Below are 19,176 nucleotides of genomic sequence, written 5' to 3' on the forward strand. Positions count from 1 at the left end.
TATCACTTCAATAAGTTGTGCCTTGCTTTTCAATGGAAGCATCTAAGATGAAACTTTTAGGAACCTCTTTAATTATGTCCTACCATTTTGGTACATAATATTTAGTTATAATTTCCATTTTATTTATTTTTTGACTGATAGTTTAGAAATGTATTTTAAATTTTTAAATATTTTTCCTCTAGTTACATGGTTTTTTTTTTTTTTTTAATAAAGTGCATTGGTGTGAAATGATATATTCTGCATGATACCAATTATTTCACACAACTATTTAAAATTGGCCAGCTTTATGACCTAGCTTTTAGTCAGTTTTCACCAATGTTCAATGTCAGCTTGCCCGCTTATATGACGTGTCCTATTGTGGGGTTTAATGTGTCTCCAGATGTATCAGATGTACTTATATATGAGCATATGAGTGGGTGGTTATGGTGGGGGTCATAATACCCAATGATGCCCATTGATAATCTTTCTTTTTAAATAAGACAGAGGGACTTACTTAGACAGAGGGACTCACTAATAAGTTTTAAAGTTGAAGTTTCCATAGATATCGGAAGTGTATTATTGCTCTGTCTAAAGGAGCATGTCGAGGGCTTATAGATCTGAGAAACCAAGGATTTGTTGTGGTTTCTGTTTTTGTTATTCCATCCTATGCAGTTCCTAAACCAAGGAAGAATTGTACTTGGATTAATTGATTGCTCATTTTATTGAAGCATTTCAGAAGTAAATTATGATTCATAGAATGGTCCCTGATTCTGTTTCTTCTGTAAGAGTGAGTGCTAGCCGATATGCCCAATCTTTCTAAGCCAGCAGAACCCAGACCTGCAAAATATTAGGAACGGTATAGCTGACTGGCTCTGCTAAGGGCTTGATCTAGTTCATAAAAACACCAGTGTAGCATTCTGCCAGCTGGCCTAGGAAATATTTGGAACAAGGCAGTAGGCAGGAGACCAGTTCTAGGAGGCACTAACCAACTCTGTCCAACGTGGAGTAACTTAGACAAGGCTGCCAAAAATCAGGCTGACTCAGTTCTGCAGCCAGTGTGTCTGTCTAGAAGACTCCTACTTGCAAGCATGTCTTAGAAAGTATCCTGACACTTTATCCAGGAAAAGGCACCACGGGTGCTGAGTCCACTCTGTGTCTCTCTCGACTGTTTATAAATGAGTCCTGCTGATGAAAACAGTCATCTGGTGGAAACAAAGCATGTATTGACACCTTCAGTTTGATCCATTACTCTTCCTCTCAAATTTGAGGGCTAGAGATGCATGCCCCCTGTGTTTTGTGGAGCACATGGCCATATACCTTCTGCAGGGAATCTGAGTATTCTCAGCACAGCTGCTTGTTTGCAGCCAAGCTAGGGTGAGCACCAGGGAAATAAAGCCTGGCATGGGAACAGGAAAGAAAGGCTTCAGGGGCACAGTGGCTGACAGTGGGGATGGGAATGTGTATGGAACCAGCCAGGCCCGGGGACTAACCTAGAAGATCAGAGGGGAGCAGTGACATGCTGCTCCCAAGTCTGTGCCGTGAGTGATGCGGCTTTTTCTGAACTGGGTTTTCAGTGGTTGAACACACTCTTGTGGCTAGAAGATTTGTTCCTATCATTTTCTTCCAAACTTACATCTACTGGTTTAATACTTTGGTGAGAATTTTGTTTTATAAACCAATATGAGGCTACTGGTTTTTGATTTCTAGTATTCATCCTTTTTGTAAATCCAGTGTTTTCCATCATTATACTGTATATGCTATGCCGCGTTAAGATGTTGTGATGTTTACCGGTTAAATGTGGAGAGGGTCAGAGTCTGAGAGAGTTGAAAGATCCATCCATTTCACATATTAGAACATTGCTCAACTGTAGTATCTTGGCAGTCTTTTTGTTCTTAGTTCTTTGTGATTTTCAGAAATTATCAAATTCCTTTGATATTCCGTGTAGCAATTCAATTTGGCTTAATTTTTATGGCAAAGAGCTTTATAGCCAGGATGATAATGACTTTAAAAAAGTAACAGGGTGCTATGCCACTTTTCACATAATTTATTCTTTATGAAGATTGACCCACTCCCATCTTGAGAGTTGTCATTTGTTATATCTTACCTATCTATTTTACTTGCAACCCAATAGTATAATAACTTCTGTTTTTTTCAGGGATACTTTTGAAACCATAGTGCTGTCCCAAATAGTAATCCCAACACTTTGAAGGAACTGTTTTTAAACTTTTTTTCCTTTGTCCCTTTCCCATGTCAGAATAAAATTATATATAGCATGTATAACAATAACATATAATACTTTTTTATAGTAGTGCATATATACCATAACAATTTCCTATTGAATATTTAGATATTTTTCATTTTTTACTTATGAATTTCTAGAATAAAACTACTGTATTGAAAAGTATGAAAATTTTAAAGGTTTTTATTACTTATTGCTGTGTTCACACATGCTTAGTCCCTCAGTCGTGTCTGACTCTTTGTGACCCCATGGACTGTAGCCCACCAGGCTCCTCTGTCCATGGGATCTTTCAGGGAAGAATACTAGCGTGGGTTACCATTTCCTCCTCCAGGGGATCTTCCTGACCCAGGGATCGAACCCATGTTTCCTGTGTCTTCTGCCTTGCAGGTGGATTCTTTATCTGCTGAGCCATGAGGGAAGCCCATACTTATTGTCCTCCATGTATATTGCACTAATTTGTATTCTCACCAGCAATGTAGTATACAAAAGTATTTCCACAAAAACTTTTGATTAAGTTAGGCATCTTGACACTTTAAATTTTAAATCTTTGCCAATTTTATAGAAAAACTATAACTGTTGTAACTTGACAGTTTTCATATATTTATATGAAATATGAAACTTTTTTCGTATCAGTATTTTCTTTTGTTAATTTCCAATTCCTACCTATTGCTCCTTTTTCCTAATTAATTTGTAATAATTCTGTATGTTTAGCATTTAACACTTTGTCAGCCAGGTGTGTTTATATTTTTTCAACTTTATTTTATTCTTAATTCTTTGTATTATTTTTGAGATTTAAAATTTTTAATTTCTATTAGTCAAATCTCTCAGTATTTATGCTTCCTTCTTTTGGCATTATGGGTTGAGAGACTTCCCCTTAAGAGATGAGGTAAATTTTCAGTTATATTTCTTCAATTCTTTTATTATTTTACTTTTGACATTAAATTTTTTTAATTATAAAAATGTGTTAATATAATTTTCAGGGAAAGTAAATGATGATTTCATTTATTATGTCAGTATTCATTCTTGTACTGAAACTTTTCCCCATTTGTATTTCTGGTAAGAATATTAGCCAGAAAAAGAAAACAATGTTAGCTGAAATGAACAACTGAAAGAAATAGAATTGATCTTACTTTTACTGATTGTTTTGGTTAAAGGTTTGGTAGAAAAGAAGACCAACATTTGAACATAAGACCGATGACTTTTTGAGTGAAAATTTAGGCTTTATTTGATAATATGTGGGATCTACGGAGAAGGCAATGACACCCCACTCCAGTACTCTTGCCTGGAAAATCCCATGGACGGAGGAGCCTGGTAGGCTGCAGTCCATGGGGTCGTGAAGAGTCCGACACGACTTGAGCGACTTCACTTTCACTTTTCACTTTCATGCATTGGAGAAGGAAATGGCAACCCACTCCAGTATTCTTGCCTGGAGAATCCCAGGGACGGGGGAGCCTGGTGGGTTGCCGTCTATGGGGTCACACAGAGTCGGACACAACTGAAGTGACTTAGCATAGCATAGCATGTGGGATCTATGCATTCTCATATTACTGACTATTATAATTAATATTCAGACTGTTTTTCTAATAGTATATCATGTTAAAATAAGAAATGTGTCTTGGCAGGATTTGAGTAATCTGTCCCACAATTTCAGTTCATCAAGAGATGAGTATATTTATCTCCTTATTCAGCTTGCAATTAACTTTGATGTATAATGTGAGAAAAGAATCTTACTTTCCCCAAATATGTGACTAACTGAATAACTTATTATTTTCTGACTGATTTGAAATTATGCTCTTATTAAATACATTTATTCACACACATCTATACATACATGTATATACACATATAAATTTGACTTTCTACTCTTTCATCAATTTTATGAACCAGTGTCATACTTTTAATTATTGTAGCTTTAAGATATATTTTAATATTAAGTAATCATGTATTTATAATCATGTTCTCACAAGAAATAATGATTTAAAATATTTTTAAAACATTTTAAAATGAGTTTTAAAATATTTTAGAACTTTTAGAACATTTAAAAGCAAACTTAAAAATTACTTTTTAACATTAAGCTTTTGTCATACAGAAACAGTCACTTCCATTTATTAACAGTAAAATCTAATTAAAATATGTATTAAAATATAACATTTACACTTCATATTAGAAATTACTGTATTTTTCATAAATGTGGGGAAGTCAGATTCCCATTGATACAGCTGTTTACAAATCAGTTACATTTAGAGGCCACTTTCCAGTTGTCTCTGTTGCCCAGAGTGGAAAGAACAAAGAGGCTTTCTGTTGGAGGTGATCCTTGTTGGTTTTTGTGTTGTTTTAAACCCAGAGCCCTTACTTAATTTTCTTTCCAGTTTTATCCAGATACAATCGACATACAGTGCTGTATAAGTTCAAGGTGTACAGCATAATGATTTGACTGAAATACATCATAAGATGATTACCACAATAAGTTTAATGAACATTTATGATCTTTTATTGAAGGCAAGAGGAAAAGGGGATGACAGAGGGTGAGGTGGTTGGATAACATCACTGACTCAAAGGACATGAGTTTGAGCAAGCTCTGGTAGGTGGTGAAGGACAGGGAAGCCTGGCATGCTGCAGTCCATGGGATCTCAGAAAGTCGGACATGACTGAGAGACTGAACAATAAATGATCTTGTATAGATACAGAAGTAAAGAAATAGAAAAAAACCTTTTCCTTTGTGATGAGAACTCTTAGGATTTACTCTCTTTGACAACTTTCTTGTTTAACATACAGCAGTGTTAATTGTTCTGTTGTACATTACATTCCTAGCACTTACTTGTCTAATAACTAGAAGTTAGTACCTTTTGACCACCTTCCTCCAATTCTGTGCCCACCTCCCACCTCTGGTTGCCGCAAATCTAATCTCTTCTCCTTTGGTCCTTGTCACACAAGTGAATGAGGCCAAATCTCTAGTGTGTCACTGTTAATCTTGACTCCTGATTTAGACCTGGCTTTCCATGCATCACTGTTTTTGACTTTGGCTTTTCCTGTAGTCCTTGGTTCCTGACTGTTTGGTGTCTGAACCACAACCCCCTGTTGACAGTCCTTTGTCCATAGTCACAGACTTCTTGGCTTTCTTGGTTCTACCTGTAGACTCACCTCCCTGATTGACCAAAGTCCTTAGATGGCTCCACTGTGCCGGGAAGAAAGGCACTTCTAGCCTGCAGACTTACCATGGCTGTCTCTTCATATGGTGATGTTTGGCTCAGACATATTAAGTATACATAATAAATCTTATAGAGCATGGAGTTGCATTTTAACTCCACATACAATTTATCTGCACACTTACAATGTATCTTTAATAGCTACCTGTCCCATCTATTAAAGAAATTTAAGATTTCATCATTTTGTTTCATACCCTACCACCTCACCAACTTTGGTTTCAGCTGTGCTGTGGTTCTTCCATTTTCCTGTGTCTTAAGATATATTTGTATCTCTTAGTATGGGGAGGGAGGAGGGAGGAGGGTTTGGGATGGGGAACACGTGTATACCTGTGGCGGATTCATGTTGATATATGGCAAAACCAATACAATATTGTAAAGTTAAAAAATTAAAAAAAATTAAAAAAAAAAGAAAGATAAATAATAATAGCCATGATGACAACAATAAGACAGGACCAAACAAAAGTGCAAACTAAGAGAAATTAAGAAAAGAGAAATAAGATCAGCAAACCAAGTTTACTTTAGCAACACAGCTGAAGGAGAGTAACTTGGTAATATGTGTATACCAAGTCATTTCAGTCATGTCTGACTCTGTTACCCTGTGGACTGTAGCCCACAAGGCGCCTCTGTCCATGGGATTTCCTAGACAAGAATACCAGAATGGGTTGCCACGCCCTCCTCCAGGGCATCTTCCTGACCCAGGGATTGAACCAGGATCTGCTGCACTGGCAGGCGAATTCTTCATTGCGGAGCCACCGGGGAAGCCCAACTTGGTAATAACAATGACCAAATAGAAAAGTAACTTGGCAATAACAATGGCTGTTTCTAAACCTCATCAGTTCAGTTCAGTTCAGTCGCTCAGTCATGTCTGACTCTTTGCGACCCCATGAATCGCAGCACGCCAGGCCTCCCTGTCCATTACCAACTCCCGGAGTTCACTCAAACTCATGTCCATCGAGTTGGTGATGCCATCCAGCCATCTCATCCTCTGTCATCTCCTTCTCCTCCTGCCCCCAATCCCTCCCAGCATCAGAGTCTTTTCCAATGAGTCAACTCTTCACATGAGGTGGCCAAAGTACTGGAGTTTCAGCTTTAGCATCAGTCCTTCCAATGAACACTCAGGACTGATCTCCTTTAGGATGGACTGGTTGGATCTCCTTGCAGGCCAAGGGACTCTCAAGAGTCTTCTCCAACACCACAGTTCAAAAGCAAAAGTTATAAAAAGTTCAAAGGTTCTAAACCTCATATTAAGTTCTTTTATAGTGTCTGTTAACCACTAATTCAGTTTGGAAGACTTAAATGAATTTAAGTGTGTCCTTCAAGCATTAAACAAATAAGGCTGACTTGTACATATTTATAAACTGCTCTACCACCTACCGCTTCATGGGAAATAGATGGGGAAACAGTGGAAACAGTGTCAGACTTTATTTTTCTGGGCTCCAAAATCACTGCAGATGGTGACTGCAGCCATGAAATTAAAAGACGCATACTCCTTGGAAGGAAAGTTATGACCAACCTTGATAGCATATTCAAAAGCAGAGACATTACTTTGCCAACAAAGGTCCATCTAGTCAAGGCTGTGGTTTTTCCAGTGGTCATGTATGGATGTGAAAGTTGAAATGTGAAGAAGGCTGAGTGCCAAAGAATTGATGCTTTTGAACTGTGGTGTTGGAGAAGACTCTTGAGAGTCCCTTGGCCTGCAAGGAGATCCAACCAGTCCATCCTAAAGGAGATTAGTCCTGAGTGTTCATTGGAAGGACTGATGCTGAGGCTGAAACTCCAATATTTTGGTCACCTCATGTGAAGAGTTGACTCATTGGAAAAGACTCTGATGCTGGGAGGGATTGGGGGCAGGAGAAGAAGGGGACGACAGAGGATGAAATGGCTGGATGGCATCACCAACTCGATGGACGTGAGTTTGAGTGAACTCCGGGAGTTGGTGATGGACAGGGAGGCCTGGTGTGCTGCGATTCATGGGGTCGCAAAGAGTCGGACAGGACTGAGTGACTGAACTGAACTGAATCGCCTACCACACCGCTTCAGGTCCTAAAAGAGTAACACTTCAAAAACAAACATACTTTTGGGGAACATTTTGTAGTATTTAAAACTCTACACATTTTTTTTGTGTGTGTGTATGTGTAAAAGAATTCAGAGGGAAGATTTTTGTTTGCTGTTGAGCAATGACATTCTGTGAATACATATTAAGAACAACAGTGATAATTTTGCACTTTTTCTCGGCAAGTATCAAATTGGATGCTCAAAGCATTAGCTATCTAGTTACCATATGCCGTGTCTTTGTTTTTGTGCAGTGTATTCTCAAGCCTTCCATCAATTCAGAACAATTAATTATACTTCTTTGTATGGAGAAAAGCAGAATAGTACATATTAAATTGTTAAAGACTAATCAAAAGTTTTGAAAGCTTAGCTTTCCAAGCAATTTTGGGAAAATAAGTGGTTTTATGATCAGTCATAAATGTGAGGAGATGCTTCTATGAATTGGAATTAAATGGGTGTTACTGATGTACCAATAAAAGCAGTTTTAAGCTTCAGACAGTTGGTCAATCTATTGGTTTGCATTTCAATGACTTTTTCATTTTATATTTTATATTTCCATTAACTTCTCTTCATTTGCAGCTCCATAAGCCATTTGAAAGAGGATGTAGATGAGATGTGGGACTGAACTTGGTCTTCAAACCTTTTGTTGTTGGGAGAAGGGCAGTAGGGTTCTGGGTAAGATATGCAGGCCAGTGCACTAAGCCTATGAAGAAAGTCAGTGGAAAACATAACCAAGCTAACCAAACCAAAAGCTAACAAACAAATGTTCTGAAAACTCTAAAGTAGTAGTTCACAAGGTCCCTCAGACCCCTGGCAGCCTTAGGCTTATTAAAGGACCTCTAATTCTGTGGTTCTTAACCCTGACCAACAATTAGAAGTCAGATCCCCTGCACAACCCCTCCTCCCACCAGTTATGATTTAATTGGTCAGGATGGGGCTAGGGCATGAGTAGTTACCTAAAGCTCGGCAAGTGACCCCTGTGTCAGGAACAGTTGCTAGCAACTGCTCGGTTCTTATGAACACCTAACAACATCTGTAGACTGAAGTATTACACACGTGTCATGTATTACTTTTCCTTTGTAATCTATGGAAACAATAACTCAGATACAAATTCATTAAATGTTTCATGGAGTTAATAGAAGCTTTTTTGTATTTACATGCTTTCTTATCTATGTCCCATCATGTGGACATTTTCAAACTTGAAGAGTTTGATAACCTTGGCTATGACCTTGGCTATGAAGGGCTCAGAGTAGAGGAGATTGTGGTTAAAACAATCACCCTTATAGGTGGTCAAGACTAGTTCTTGGCTAAATCACAAGCCCTGGATAATCTTACTCTCAAGTGTTCGGGAGAGAGCTCTTAAACACAGAGAGAGTAAAAGAGATTTGTGTGATGCATCCTTGCTCTGATTCTGAGAACTGAATGAGATTCTTAGCTCTGGCTCCTGCCTTTGGGAGCCTTGAGTGGCTTCTTTGAGAAAGTGAAAAGAAGACAGGATAGATTCCCTTTTGCTTTGAGGCTTCTTACGTGGCCCTGAAATATGTCTCCCTGGGGCAGCCCGGGTTTCTCGAGTGCAATGAATGTAGCTCTTTCTTTCAAGGACCTGAGGCTCAGACTGAAGAAGTTAGGTCTGTCTACAGCCTAAGTGGACCTTGTGGGTGGGACCTGCTTTCTGGGTATGTTCTGTGGCATCATGTTCAACCCAGGAATGTGCAGAGGAGGCTGCAAGCCCAAGATCCTGGCTCAGAAGTATATCTATCTATGGTTCTCTCTGTAGCGGGCACAGGTCAGTTCCATTGATAAAAGACAAAATTGCTTTTGGCCTTATGTCTTGATCTTTTTAAATATTAAAAATCATAGCTAGGTGTCAAATGCAAAGGGTAGTTCTGCACAGAAAGCACTGGGATCCCTGCACTTCTCAAGAACAGTTACACTTAAGATATCTGTGGTAGGAAAAATATTATGACATAAAAATACCTGAAGCAAGAAGAGTCTGCCACAATCATAAGAAACTCATTCCAGATTTTAACAACCTTATTAAAGAAGCTCTTACTTTAATTTATTAGAAATCTCTCCTGTTGTAGATCATTTCTTGTTTTTTTTTTTTTTTAATCCTCCAGGAGATGAATACAAATTGGACACCATTCTTTATGTGGTATTTCATTATCGACCTGGAGGCATTTGTTAATTTCCTTTTTAAGTTTCCGTTTCCAGCAATAAACAGGCCCAGTGTTTTTCTCTTCTTACTTCCCCTGTCTCCTCCTTACCTCGCTTTCTGTGAAACTTTGCTGGTGTGTGTGGTGAACTCCTGAAGACCTCTGGTAAAGTTATTGAGCAGAGTCCTTCATTCTTATCTAAGTACTCCCTTCTTGGGAACTTCCCTGGTGGCCCAGTGGTTAAGACTCCAAGCTCCCACTGCAGGAGACGTGAATTTGATCCCACATGCTGAGTGGCCAAAAAAAGAAAGAAAGAAAGAAAATTAGTCTCTTCTTTGCATTCCAAGTCCTTTTCCTGAGATTAGAACACTTTCCTGCCTACCTATCTATGTCTCAAACATGGCAGCGTGACCACCCCGTGAATGGCCCATGATTAAACCGCAGAACAGCCACAAGGGAACTCTTATTTCCCCCTCAGCGTTTGTCCCCTTCCTGTGTTCATCACTCAGTGAATCTCTGCACTGGATATATGGAGTTATTTTTTTTACTTCTCTATTAAATAGCATTAGCAACCTTACATCAAATTAATCAGCAAGTCCTATTGATTCTACCTCCTAAATATCTTTCAACTCAGTCCTTTCCATCACCCCTCCCACCAGTAGCCACCGTCCCAGTCTAGAGATGGTATCTCTCTCACCTGGATCTCTTGTTTCCTGCTCATTCTTTACATTTAAGCCATATGGACTCTTTCTGAAATGAGGAATCAGTCACATTACTCCCTCCTACCTTCTTAAAACCCTCTAGTGACTCCCCCCGTCCTCTATGGTAAATTTACAATTCAAAAACATGGTTACTAAGCACCCTTTCGTCAGCCTCCAGCTGCTGGGTTTTGTTCCATCTCTGGCTCTTCCCTAGAGGACCATCTTCAACTTCTTTCATTTCCTCAGATTCATCAGCTTTCTATTGCCTCCGAGTCTTAAATACTATTCCCTCTTCCTGGGACACTGATCCTTTGGCTGGCAGCTTAAAAATTTTGCTTTCCTTGAGAGATCCACCCCGACCCTACCTGGCCCCACACTGTGAGTTCCACAGTGCCCTAAGTTTCGCTGCTTGGCTAGCAAGATCTATTTTTTGCTATCTTCCATTTTTAAGCTTTCATTCTTTCTACAATATCAGAGTAATATGTCCCTTTATTTAGTTATCCTTAGTTCTCTTCATCTCCTGCCATTAATTTATACCTCAGTTTTGGGCTCAGCTTTCTTAATTTTCTTAAATTGGAAATTAATCTAGAGGATTAATATAATTAGGGAGGTAGGCAATTGTATCAACTCTTCTGACCTCTCATTAGATGAATTATATCAAATTTTGAGTTAATTTGGGAGAATATTCCCATAAATAGTGTGATGAAGACATGGACAAAGTATGTTTTACCATGCATTATATTTAAAAAACCATTAAGACTTTATGAAATGAATCATTCTTATCAGCTTTTAAATTGGAAGATTAACACGTACCACATATATCAACATAATTATCTTTTTCTCCTCTAGTTACAAGTTTATCAGGTGAATGTAGAGAGTTGAAAAGAGGGTGCAGAGGGTTTACTATATTTGTGTTCCCCTTAGTCACGACCGGGCACCTGTATGTCTGTTGTTTTCGTGTGGCTTTGACTATTTTGGCAATGAATACCCCATAGTCTTGGTGGTTGATTAACTCAGAGTTGGATTGTGGTGGATGAGGCCCTTCTCCAGAGATACAGACCATCACAAAGATAAGAGCAGAAAGGCTCACCTATTCCAGAGTGGATTTTCCAGTCCAGTCTCACAGGGTCCACATCACTAATATATAACCAGCAAAATACATGCCATGACATCATCTTTCTTCCTTCCCATTTTAAGGCTTTTTTCTCATTAGCGAACTTTATTGATCTTACTAGTGACTAAGCTCTTCATCATTTTGGACAATTGGTCTCATATGAGAATCATTTATGAGCATTTAAAACCAATTAAAAATCAAAGCTTCATCCTGATTGAGTCAACCTTCTCAGGTAATTCTCACCTGCAGCCAGAGTAAAGAACCACTGATTTAGGTCACAGGATGCACTCACTGATTTATCAACCTTTTTAAAAAATTTTTTAAAATGTTTTTATCAACCTTCTTGGCTTTCTTTATATGTAGACTTTCACCTTCATCTCACTGTTCCCCATCCCAGTAAATGGTGCTTCCATGTATGCAGCGTCTCGAATTAAAACCTAAGATTCTTCATCTTTCTCTAGTCCCCCATCCCCAACCAGTGTGTCAGGAAGCACTGTGAACTCACGTACCCATCTATTTCTCCTTGCCTCCACTGCTTTCTTTTAACCCAGACCACCATCTTGCCTTACCTGGACCACTGACATTTCCTAACTGGTTTTTCCTATTCCAACCCTATCTCATCTTCCACAAAGTTAACTTTTAAAAAATAGTCTTAAACTTTTATTGTAAAATATTTCAAACTTTTAGATAAGAATGGGCCATCAAGGTTTATAGAGTCTCAACATTGTACTCTATTTGCTTCAAAGTTTTTTTTTGTTTGTTTGTTTGTTTGTTTTTTAGCAAGGAAAAATTGGTTGTTAAGAGCTGAAGCCTCACCGTCTCTCTCCCTCATGCCATCTCCTCTCTTCCTCCCTGGAGCTAACCAACCATGCATATCAGTTTAGAGTTTATTATTCTTATGCATGCAGTGTACTTTGCTACATAATATTTAGCATTATTTTTAAATATTGGTGGTATTATATAGATGGTATCAGATTGTAGCACTTTGCTTCATTTAACATGTTTTTGATATTTGTTCATGTTAATACAAGAAGCTTTCGTTTATTCATTTAAATTGTTGTAGAGTGTATCAAAACAAGATATCATAAGGTATCTTTCTGTTGACCATTCAAATGACTTCCAGGTTTTTTCTTTTCATAATTGATGTTGCAGTAAACATTTGTACATCTCTCTATGGTGCATGTGTAATAGTACCTCTAAATATATGCCAAGAAGTGAAATATGATGGAGTCTCAGGGCCTTTTTAACTTTCTAATATTTTGCATAATTGCAATATAGTTTTTAGAAAAAAGTTCTATTACTCAGGAAAAATGTTGTGGAGCACCTCTAATGCCAGTATGAGGTAGTAAATGAGAGACAAAAGCTTTTCTGTCTTAGATCTTATATACCAGTGGCAGGAGAACAAATAAACTGAGATGATGCTTTCAGAGAATACTGGGTGCTGAAATGAATCATCGCATCCTTCTGCTTCAAGATTTTTGGTGATTTTCCATTAGGAATAATGTAACTCCTGCCTGGTCCTGTTAAGACTTGGCACTCCCTGGCTCCTGCCTTCCTCTTCCATTCTCCCTTTGGCTTCCTGTTCTCTGGCCTTTGACCTTTGAGTCTGGGGAAACTACTAAGCTTTCTTTTGCTTCTGGACCTTCACATGTGCAACGTTTCAGCTTCCCGGAAAGTTTTCCCCACCACTCTTTGACTGACAAATTATTCCTTGTGAATCAAGTCTGAACTTACTTGTCCTGTCTTCAGAGAGACCTTCCTTGATCCCCAGAAAAGTAGATCCCTTCTTTTGAGTCTGTCTTATGGAACCTTGCTCTCTTACTCAGTATCAGTTACCACAATATATGGTATAGATTTGTATACCTGTCACCTGCCTCGCCTGCTAGACTGCATGTGCCATGACGGCCAGGATGATGCTCACAGCCTGATACATGGTGGCTCCTAAGTGAACGAAAATCACAGAAGTAGTAATGCAAATTAGTGTTTTTCTGAAAGTTTGGTTGCAGGCTCATTTTGAGCAGGCGATTTACTTTGCTTGGCTTTTGATTTCTGTCTCTCCTTTAGGGCTCCTCTCTTCCTAACTAAGGGTTTAGAATGGCCTCCAGAAGTCCTGGACCAGAATCAGGCCTTAGTAGAAGAGGGCTCCAGGCCTTTTGATTGTGGGGATAGCACAACACTCGTAGAAGGCCAACAGTGTTTGCCCTGGGGGCTCTCAGTTTGTCCACAGCCAGCCTCCGTAGGCCCTCAGTCAGATAAAATTCACAGTTCCAGATGGTGGTAGATGACAGTGCTTTGCTTCTTATTTTTAAGGCTCTTTCAACAAGGAAATGTCAAGAGTACTGGGAGAGGCCTCAGTTCAGCCCCTAGCTTGAAACAGTGAGCCTGGATCCAGTTCGTCTTCTTCCTTGGAATGTTTTTAGCCCCCATTACCCTGTCAGGCGGAGAAGGCAATAGCACCCCACTCTAGTACTCTTGCCTGGAAAATCCCATGGACGGAGGAGCCTGGTGGGCTGCCGTCCATGGGGTCGCTAAGAGTCGGATACGACTGAGCGTCTTGACTCTCACTCTTCACTTTCATGCATTGGAGAAGGAAATGGCAACCCACTCCAGTGTTCTTGCCTGGAGAATCCCAGGGACGGGGGAGCCTTGTGGGCTGCCGTCTATGGGGCCGCACAGAGCCAGACACGACTGAAGCAACTCAGCAGCAACAGCAGCACCCTATCAGGAGCCAGTCTTTGCTCTCTCTCTCTTACTCTGTCCTTCCTTCCTTCTCTTTCCTCCCACCCTCCCTCCCTTCCTTCTCTTCTTTCATTCCTTCCTTTTTCTTGCTTTCCATTTGAAAGTAAATTGAAGGTATTATGACATTTCATCTCAAAATACTCTAGCATGCATATCCTAAATATAAGAACATTCTTCTACATCATTACAATATCACTATCACACCCAAGAAATTATATATTGACACATGATATTACCTAATATATAAAGTTCTTGTTCAACTTCCTCTAGTCATCTTCCCCCTAAATTGCACAACACTTTTCAATGTCATTTAGGTTTCAGATCTCTTCAGTCTTCTTTAAACCAGCACAGCTCCCATGGCTTTATTTCATCTCTCATGATACTGACATTTTTGAAGAGTCTAGGTCAGGCTTCTGATAGAACGACTGATGATCTGCATCTTTCCTAATTTTCTTTTCCTGAATGATCAGATTCAGAGGTTGGACAAAAGCATCCCACATTCTTGATGATGTTGTGTCCTTCTTATAGCACCACATCAGGGAGGCACATGGTGCTATTTTGTCCCATTAATGGTGACGGTAAGTTTGATCATTTTTTAAATCTTATGTCCATCAGATCTTTTAATAAAAAGACATCTTTTCCTCTTTGAATTTAATGAGGAATCTGTGGGATAGCACTTTGAGACTAAGTGAATAACTTAACAGTAATTTTTCACCTAATGGTATTGGCATCTTGATTGGCATCGTTGATTAATGATTCTTGCTTGTATCCATTATTGCATTGGTAGTTGCAAAATAGGTATTATATAATTTTATCATTTCTTCCGTGTTTTTAGCTAACATTCTGTAAAGAAACCTGTTACCTCCTTCCTCCCCATTATATTAAAAACATTTTTTAAAGTATTTAAAAAGTATCAGTATGGACTCATACATTCTATTTTTTTCCCACAGGATCATTTGACTGGAAGAAAAGTAGTGCTTTTCTGCAATTTTTCATAATACTTAATATATTTATTATGTATTTTTCTTATATAATACTTTGTAGCCATTGTCTATGTGAAATAACATATTTTAATAAATAGCATAGTGTGAAGTTCTATAAAAAACACTTCCCGCTCCCCCAGTTTGGATATGTTGTTGTGGTGGGGTTTAAAGTTTCTCTTTTCGTTTACCATGGGGAACAACTATGGGGGTGATTTGTTTTCATTTATACTCCTTTGGTGAATTCAACATGCAATCAAATCTGTTCTTGTTATTAAAAATCAGTGAGGTGACATTCCCAACAATAAGTTCTTATACGCAGAAATAGACAAAAATACACTTCTCTCTCCCTCTTGACAACAAGGCACATGCAATTAATGCCCTCTCTTGTCTTATTTTTAGGATCGAAGATTCAATGATGAAATCGACAAGCTAACTGGGTACAAGACAAAGTCATTACTGTGCATGCCTATCCGAAGCAGTGACGGTGAGATCATCGGCGTGGCCCAAGCGATCAATAAGATTCCTGAGGGTGCTCCATTTACTGAAGATGATGAAAAAGTAAGACTGCGTGCATTTTGTGATTTGTACTTTTCTTCTTGATCACTGATTGCTATTCTCCCTGAAAAGGACAGGAATTATGCGAATAGCTGTTGGATTAGACCATTCATGAATCAAATAACTTTTTCTCCTATTATATGAAATATAATGGGAGCTCTTTTTTGCCATATCATAGAATGTAGTATAATTGAAAATAATTACTTCATCTTCACCTTAACTTGCTTTTCATTGCAATCCCCAGTAGTCTTCTTGTTATTCCCTAATCTTTGTATTCCTTATAAATAAGCTTTTTAATTGAGGATCATAATACCAGCACACACAGCCCAAGGGAAGATAGGGGAGATAAAAAGATTACTATGTTTCAGAAACTCAGCCCTTTTCTTATATTTTTATAACCACTGTGAAGAATTATTTTCTCAGTTCTTCTATAAAAATCTCAATAAAATGAATGTTATTTAATTGTTATTCCAAATTGCTAATAAAAAGGACATTATTTTTGTCCCTGAAGAGCAGCTGACCTTGGTAGAAATGATGTACTTTTTGCTCTGAAATGTTGAGTTTTCTCACCAGTATTTTCTCCACCAGCTCATTTTAAAAGAGAGCGCTTCAAAGAGCTGAGGTTCTGGCTTCGAATCTCTTTCCATTCATGTTGAATAGAACCTGGTGGAATATTTATAAAATCTGTGGTAAAAGCAAACCTCAAGTTAATTTGTTTAGGTTTATGATTGCCATACTCCTGTTTGATTCTAAAAAGCACTTTATAATTTAACCTTCTGGCTGTGAGATTGCTGTTTGCCAGTGCTGATTACTAATGCATTAAATTAATACAAATGTTCTGGTATAGAAGGTCAACATAAAATATGATTATAAGGAAAAAGACTTTTAAGAGAGTCTTTCATTGAGAGGTCATTTGTCTAGTCAGATTTACACAGCCCAAATCCCAGGAAAGGCTGATAAAGTCTTGCTGTGTGATAGGACCTCAGGCAAGGTCTTACCCGTTCAATAATCAGCTACAGGGTGCAGAGTACTTGTGTTGGGCCATGAGAAGCAAAGGTAAATTCCAGACGTGCTGTGCTGCGTGGTCTGCACAAGGAAGAAGGGGAGGTCAGCAATTAGATATTCTAGGACTGCTGTGAGTGCCTAGGAAAGGGAGAGCGAGGCTCCCTCGAAGACTCTGAAGAGGCTTCCTGGAGGAGATGGCCTCTGATCAGACCTCTGAAGAAAGCTTTTTTAAGACAAAGCTAGGTGAGAAGGTGACGCTGTTTAGGAACACGTAAAATGCAGTCTACGTCATTCACTATGCAAATATTTCCGTGGAATGTGCAGATAGAACAAACGTTTTATTTTGCTCCTTTTGTACCAAAGATGACAGTCTTATAATAATACACCTCCTATAAGGACTTATGGGCTTCGCTGATGGCTTGGATGGTAAAGAATCTGCCTGCAAAGCAGGAGACACAGGTTCAATCCCTGGGATGGGAATATACAGTGGAGAAGGGAATGGCTACCCACTCCAGAGTCCTCGCCTGGAGAATTCCATGGATAGAGGAGCTTGGCGGGCCACAGTCTGTGGGGTCACAAAGAATCAGACACAACTGAGCAACTTTCACAGGGACATAAAAAGGACTTATAGGAGGATTTGAGTTTGGTTTTTCCAAACGTAATAGCATCTCCCAAATAGTTGAGTTGATACACAGATATTAGTCTTGCTTTGACTCTGTCTCCTTCATTTAAGAGGATTCCGTTATATATTTAATTCTCATCTCTGATTCCATTTATGTTAGATTTGGTTTCTGGACTTTTCTCAGTGGATTTGTACTTAGAATCTAGGACTGCATAAACTCTGGATAATTGAAAGGGAAGGTCTGCAGAGGGCCTTGTTCCTGTCTAGAACAGCATCAGTGCTTTGCTCTGCTGAGAATGAGGGCTAGGCCCAAGCTTCAGCCTGGCTAAGGACAAGTAGCCTGCTTTGGGTGAGCCACTTAAACTCTGACTTTCAGTTTCCTGTTTGGTCAACTAGACTGTCTACCGTTTTACAGCATGAGAGCTTAATAAGGTGATAACTAGCAAATACTTTGCAAAGTATAAGAAACTAGACAAATGTAAACATAATTCCCAAAAAGTTTCAAAGTGTTCCTCTATATTTGTCACTTATTCCCAGACAGCTTATTTCTTACATTTAAATGTAAGAAATTTACTAAATTTAAAGAAATTTAAATGTAAGTAGCATTTTATTTTGGAGAAGGCAATGGCACCCTACTCCAGTACTCTTGCCTGGAAAATCCCATGGACGGAGGAGCCTGGTAGGCTGCCGTCCATGGGGTCGCTAGGAGTTGGACACGACTGAGCCACTTCACTTTCACTCTTCACTTTCATGCATTGGAGAAGGAAATGGCAACCCACTCCAGTGTTCTTGCCTTGATAATCCCAGGGACGGGGGAGCCTTGTGGGCTGCCATCTATGGGGTCGCACAGAGTCAGGCACAACTGAAGCAACTTAGCAGCAGCAGCAGCAGCAGTAGCAGCAGCATTTTATTTTCCAGGCTCCACAGTTTCCTCACCTGATTAAAAACCCTTACCCAAGTCTCACTTCTTGGAAAGAAACCTCTATCAATCACCTAGGCCACATAGGTTATATTATTACAGTGACAACTAGATGGAGAGTATTTTTATCTCAAATGCTGTATCTGGGGTGATTGTTATTTACCACAAGAATTCTAGAATAAACCAAACAGGAGCGAGGAGGAAGAAAAGCAGAAAATAAATTCTAGAAATGATTAACAGGAAAGAATAAGATCTAGATACTTTTTTTTTTCATGTAAGAGAAAACACTGTGGCCCAATGGGTCATACAGGCCAGATAGGGAGCGTGGCGGTGATTTGGGTGCTCAGTCGCGTCCAACTCTTTGTGACCCCATGGACTGTAGCCCACCAGGCTCCTCTGTTCATGGGATTTCGCAGGCAAGAATACTGAGTGGGTTGCCATTTCCTCCTCCAGGGGACGAGTGTCCTTGGGTTGAAATTTGAACTCTGCCATAGCCTGTGTAACCTTGGGCAAGTTATTTAGCTTCTCTGTGCTCCAATTTCCTCCTTTTAGGAGAGAATATAATAAAAATACTTATCTCCTGAGATAATAGGGGAATTAAATGAGAAAATACAAGGAAAGAACTTGGAAGAGAACCTAGCACTTGGTAAGTCTTCGCAAAAGATTAGCTTGTACTGAAGCAATGTTAATCTATGTGAGATACAGTCAGGTCTTAGTTAAAGGATTACCTTTGTATAATATAAGTCTGTAAGTTTTTATTAAGCACAATCTATGTGCCAGTTCCACTGTCCAAATTTCAACAACAAAATGAGGGCTATACTTCTTTATAAATTTACAGTCCTCTTGTATGATTGTTTATACACATACTGTTTTACTTGATTGTACAAGATTATACTTATACCAACT

At 39.0% G+C, this 19,176-nt stretch overlaps 1 protein-coding gene across 1 annotated transcript in view; it reads left to right on the forward strand.

Moving 5' to 3' along the window:
• Window positions 1-19,176, forward strand: part of PDE11A (phosphodiesterase 11A) — a 425,081-nt gene that overhangs the window by 42,578 nt on the left and 363,327 nt on the right. The window contains exon 2 of the mRNA XM_070798928.1: window positions 15,569-15,727. Within this exon, the coding sequence (XP_070655029.1) occupies window positions 15,569-15,727 (159 nt within the window). The remainder of the gene's footprint in view (window positions 1-15,568; window positions 15,728-19,176) is intronic.

Source organism: Bos indicus, chromosome 2 (genome assembly GCF_029378745.1).
Source record: "Bos indicus isolate NIAB-ARS_2022 breed Sahiwal x Tharparkar chromosome 2, NIAB-ARS_B.indTharparkar_mat_pri_1.0, whole genome shotgun sequence".
NCBI lineage: Eukaryota > Metazoa > Chordata > Mammalia > Artiodactyla > Bovidae > Bos > Bos indicus.